This window comes from Platalea leucorodia (genome assembly GCF_965183815.1).
Source record: "Platalea leucorodia genome assembly, chromosome: 13".
In the NCBI taxonomy this organism is placed as follows: Eukaryota; Metazoa; Chordata; class Aves; order Pelecaniformes; family Threskiornithidae; genus Platalea; species Platalea leucorodia.
This window is the reverse complement of record NC_138835.1, coordinates 5507950-5513836: the sequence shown is the minus strand read 5'-3', so window position 1 is coordinate 5513836 and position 5887 is coordinate 5507950. Positions and strand designations below refer to the sequence as shown.

At 41.3% G+C, this 5887-nt stretch overlaps 1 protein-coding gene across 1 annotated transcript; it reads left to right on the top strand.

Moving 5' to 3' along the window:
- Positions 1 to 210: 210 nt before the first annotated feature.
- GDF5 (growth differentiation factor 5) lies at positions 211 to 3333 on the top strand (the record flags this gene model as incomplete). Its single annotated transcript, XM_082325796.1, has 2 exons — positions 211 to 844; positions 2465 to 3333. 2 exons carry the CDS (start codon positions 211 to 213, stop codon positions 3331 to 3333), a joined length of 1503 nt encoding a protein of 500 aa, XP_082181922.1.
- Between the last annotated feature and the right edge of the window lie 2554 nt (positions 3334 to 5887).

Below are 5887 nucleotides of genomic sequence, written 5' to 3'. Positions count from 1 at the left end.
GAAGTCAGGGGAGATCGTGTCTGAGTACATGAGCATTTCCACTATGGGACTGGATACAAGTATTGAACAACGAGATTTGAAATGTTTTAATCTCAAACGAAAACCATTTTTGCTGACTTTGGTTTTTAATTTCTTTCATGTTTTCTTCTGCCAAACTGGAGGAACCTTTTCTGATTTTTTCTTTAGTGGCATTCAGAGGAAGACCAGAGGATGAAAATCCTGCATTTTCTCACTTTACTGCTTTGGCATTTGACTTGGCTGTCTCTGGATCTAGTTCCTGGAGCGCTGAGTAATTCTGAAGCAGGCCAGAGTAATCCAGGATCTAAACTAGGTTTTTTAAAAGCAGAAGGAAAAGAGAGGAATCCCTCAGCACGGGCAGGTACACTGAGGACTGCAAGCCATGGATATAGTACTGGGACCTCAAAGGCTAGGACTAAAAGCAGTGCTGTTCAGGCTGGAGCTCTGCTGGCCAAGAACGATGAATCAAAGAAGGTTCTCTCAAGAACAGCAGCCACGGAGGGCAAGGTAGGACATCTTCCCAGCAGACCTTCTGGAGTAAGGACAGTGACTCCAAAGGTTCAAAATCTTAGCAGCAAGGTGGCTTTGAAAAAAACTGGCACAAGCAGTACTGACACTGATTCTTTCAAAACCAAAAAGACTAAAGAGCCTATAACCCAGAGGGAAACTAAGGAAACTTTCAGACATCCCCCTATAACGCCACATGAATACATGCTCTCTTTGTACAGGACTCTCTCAGATGCAGAAAGAAAAGGTGTTAATGGAAGTGTAAAACTGGAGGCTGGACTTGCCAATACAATAACCAGCTTTATAGACAAAGGACAAGGTAAGAAAGGAGCTCATGTGTGTGTGTGTGGACAGAGAGAGATGTCTGAGTGTCTGTATACATGTAGAGAGTATTAGAAAATAATCATACTTTGTTAAAGTCAAATAGCTCTTTTTAATGTAAATGAAATTGTACAACTCTGCTGCAGATTTTGTCTTCCTGCCTTATCTTGGAAAATTCATTTAGAGGCAGAACTAGATGGTTGTGTGGCAGCCAAACAAAACATTTAGAAAATATTTTAGATGCATATTGTTGAAAATCAATCAGTCTTTGCATGCTTAGGTGTTTGAAAACTTTTTACATTTTTGTCTTATTTTCTTTCCATAACTAGCTCCTGGAAACTGCTAACATTAGATTCTATTGTAAAGTATGTCCAAAAACACATGATATGCTAAGAACAGGGCTATTCCATGAAAAAAAAAAAAACCAAAAAAACCAAGTTTCAGTATCAAAGGGTCAGCCTGACTTGTTCAAGGTAGAATTGAGAGGAACTACACTGTAGACCCTGGGATTCATTATAGCAAAGGGTGGTGTATCTGTACTAGCTCGAAGCTCATGCTTTCAGGTACCACCAAACTTCTATCCACAGAAGCCCACAGCTAAGCACAGACTAACAAGAGTAAATAACTTCTGGGACTCCAGAATTTGCAGTCCAACATTCTGGTTCCAAACTTTTTTTGGAAATTTGGACTAGTGTCTGCTTTCACACAAGAAATAACCAGGCTCCCAAAGAATGATGTTCACCTTACCACTCTGGTTGGAGAGCCCCACATTGCTTCCAGTGACATTAGTAAGAGTTTTGTCATGTACTTAAGGAAGCAACACAGGCTACAGCTGATAAGGTAATGGTGATGGAAGACTCAGCCAGAACTGGATTTATTTGCCATTTATTTATTAATAGCTTGGCTTCTGGGAAGGGATGATACGCTGCTCACAAGTGCTGCACTCAGGTTCTCAGCTCGCCACTAGAAGGCATTGTTAATGTAACGTTGCTAAAATGTTGGCTCAGCCATGTTGCTTGTTAGTGCTGCTCATGAGCTTAACCAAGCAAACGTAACATCAGGTTAAAGGGAGGTATGTTTTTCTGTGCAATTTGAAAAAGTTGTGAATCATGTGGAGTTAAGTTAATAAGGCAATTATCCTTGTGTCTGGCAGTTCCTGAGGGATGTTGGTTTTAAAGGACTAATTCACTATTGTATCGTCTAAGGGTAAATTTGCTCATGTTTGGAGCCAGCATGAGGCCTGGGCACCACTGAAGCTCTGTTTTGGTAATTTAAGTAGGATATAAGTGGTGAATAGGCCCTGTGAGTGCTCAGCCTTGAAAAAGGACTATTTTTCAATTGGCTAATTGCTACTTTGAAGCTAGAAAATGCCTGTTGGTGAAATAAATGAGATTACTACAATGCAAACTCAGAAACTCATTTTCCTGTTGATTCACTGAGTTCTTCTGGGTCCCTGCACAGAGCTGATCCCTTAGACAAAAATTGCTTTTTCTGTTTGGTGGGCGAATTAAGAAAACTTCTAGGCTTATGAGCAAACTTAAGGAAAATCATTAAGAATTGAATAACTGATACTGATCTGTGCTTGATATACATTTTAAAATGTGTGTGCTTTTTTTAGATGAGCGAGCGCCAACTATAAGAAAACAAAAATATATTTTTGACATCAGTGCATTAGAAAAAGATGGTTTGCTGGGAGCAGAGCTTCGAATATTGAGGAAAAAGCCTTCTGATACATGGAAGTCTCATTCTTCTGGAAAAACTTCCCAAGTGAAATTATTTAGTTGCTCTACAAACAGACAAGCAGCAACACTCCTGGACTCTCGTACTGTCAGTATCACAGATACACCAAAGTGGGAAGTGTTTGACATCTGGAAACTTTTCAGGAACTTTAAAAACTTGGTTAACTTGTGTTTTGAACTGGAAACTTTTGACAGGGGCAGAGCTGTTGATCTCAGGAGTGTGGGATTTAACAGAACAGGAAGACAGGTCAATGAAAAGGCTCTCTTCTTGGTATTTGGGAGGACAAAAAAAAGAGACTTATTCTTCAATGAAATCAAAGCTAGATCCGGCCAAGATGACAAAACTGTTTATGAATACTTATTCAATCAGAGGCGGAAGAGAAGAGCTCCTCTAGCAACACGGCAAGGGAAGAGGCCCACTAAGAATCTGAAGGCAAGGTGTAGCAGAAAAGCCCTCCACGTGAATTTTAAGGATATGGGCTGGGATGACTGGATAATAGCCCCTCTAGAGTATGAAGCGTATCATTGTGAAGGGCTTTGTGAATTTCCCCTTCGATCCCATCTGGAGCCCACCAATCACGCAGTTATCCAAACATTAATGAACTCAATGGACCCAGAATCGACACCCCCGACTTGCTGTGTCCCAACCAGGCTGAGTCCTATTAGCATTCTTTTCATTGACTCTGCAAACAACGTGGTCTACAAGCAGTATGAGGACATGGTGGTGGAGTCATGTGGTTGTAGGTAGCAGAACAGTTGCTCATGTGAATATGTTATGAAAGATAATATGACAGATTGAACATAACCTCTCCTCAAACAAGGTTAACTAGACTTCTTACCTCTAGGGTAAGTATGTTTACAAGGATGTAGCAATAAATCCAGTGCTTCTATGTCTCTCCACCGTGGGCATATTTCAGTAACATTTGGATGCTGTCATGCGGCCTGATATAAGGCCTTGTGTCAGTGACACGAGACTGGCTCTAACTCAAGTCCATGATAGAGAAGATTATACCTCCACACCTCTAGATCGCCTGCTTTTAGCCTCGAGGCAGTGGGTAAAGATGATATCAGTGAGCTGTGGATATGACCTGTTTGAGCCTTTGAACAATGTTCTTGAGACTGAATTTATGTCTGAGTCCCATGTGGTTTGTCCATTAAGAAATGTAAGAAAAGAGTCCTGATGTCTAGAAGAGAAGGTTGTGTTCTGGTGTGCTCCCATCTTGGTGTAAATAGTTACACTGTAATATGATTTCTTTCTGATTAGCTCTTGAAACTATGCATATATAAAAAAGGAGTCATTAAATATAATATGTTGATTTAGTTTTAAGTTTTACATGGAGCAGGAGGTGATGCAGGAGGTTATTTGCTTCCATGTATGTTTTCCTCCAAGCTACATATCTTTCTTAAGTATCCACCTTTCCATTATTATGTAGCAAGATATATTACTCTGTATAAGGTCCAAGTTGTTCTCAAATGCTCATAGTAAAAGTGTTCAATTATGGCATAAGATGTAATAAATTATTGACACAGTGCTACATTGTGTCTAGCTGTCCAACACTGCATAATTATAATGCTATTAAGAAATTGTTTTTAGTGTTTTTGTCCAATAAATACACGTGCAAGGGACTTTTCAGTGCAGCAGGATACCAGTGGTATGCAAAACATGTCCATGTATTTTGATTGCCTCTAACTTTGCTGCCACAGAGAGAAACTGGGGAAACATTGGAAGAAAGATCTGAAAGTATGGCATGGTTTGATCTGGTGGGGAATGCCACTATCACTTGATGTAGCTGGGGCAAAAATGAGTTAAGCAGATGATTGCAAAAGAGCTCTGGTATCCTTGTATTCCACCCTCCAAGGGCTGTGTGTTTGCATATCCCCTTTATCTATTCTAGACATGGATTATAAATTTATTGTGGGATTACTCTGTGTATGTTTCCACCTACAAAACTAGGTACCAGATGTTCAACTGTAGACGGATCAGAAAGGCCATAAGAACGATCAGAAATTATTGAAGTAGCTTATTAGTGGTATAAAATGTAAATGCTAGCTTTTGATATTGTTTCATCACAGTTTAAACCATCAAGTCACATGACTTTCTGAATCTGAGCTCTCCTCTGCACAGCATCACTGGTGTGGGTAGTGACAGGGAGCCGAATATGGCCCCTGAGGTCCTCCTGGTCAATACCCCAGACTGAACATGCTCTAGCTCACACTAGCGGCAAGCCGTCCTAAATTCCTGGTCAATGGCCATAGAGAAACAGTGACAAAAAGCTCTGCCCTTCCTCCTGCACTCTCTAGGCAGCTGAGCCTTTAACCAGCTTGAAATACCTGGCCTTGCTGCCAGACACATGGGGTTCCCCTGTGCAGGCAGACCTGCATAACCTACAGCATGGTGATATAGAAAAAGCACTGCAGGGAGCTTCCATATGTATGATGTCTTTGTAATAGCTTAGCGCCATGATTTCTACCTGCAGGAATTGATATTGCTTGGTGCAGGCCATGTGATAACACAAAACGAGATGGGTCAGAATGTTGTGCATGACGGAAGGGCGAATCACTAACTAGCAGGTTAACGGGCATGTAGAATGACGATCACTTGAAGCTACTTTGTAACATGTGCATGAGAAATTCTGGCGTCTTATGGATCTATTTAGTGCATCAGGGCTGTCCTCAGGGCTCCTCTGTCTTCCTACTGGACTCTCAGTGTGTGCACTTCCCAGGTCCTGCTCTTCCTCGTCCTGATGGAGTCTTAGGCCGGGACCAACAGTTACTGTCTCCTGCACTAACTGCTTATCACCAAGCCAGTCTCATATGACTTTCAAAACATCAAGGAGTTTTTAATGCTAAGCTTTACTACAAGCTTATTTAGATATAATTTACCATTGCTACAGTAGGAGATAAAACATTCTCCTGCCAAGTCCACAGCGAAGAGGGCATCTCAAGACTTGTTTTGCCCATTCTGTTCAAGCAGTTCTTTTCTTCTTGGTGGCTGTTTCCTAGGTGACTGGCTTGCAGCTTTTAAGGATCCTTTCTCTAGCACTGACCACAGCTACCTTCCGGAGAGCTTGGCTAGAAGACCATGAGAAAGGGTTGTCTCCTTTCCTCCTTGTGTGAAAGAGTGCTGCTCCCCATGCATATGCCTGTTTGCACATTCCCAGTGAAATCTCTGTTCTCACGTATGACAGACACAACTGTGCCATGCCATTTATTAACCACACAGGCACATTCCTCAATGGCTTAGGGTGATCAGTTTAAAATAGCAAATACTGCCTATTTAAATTCACTTGAAGCAAATCTAT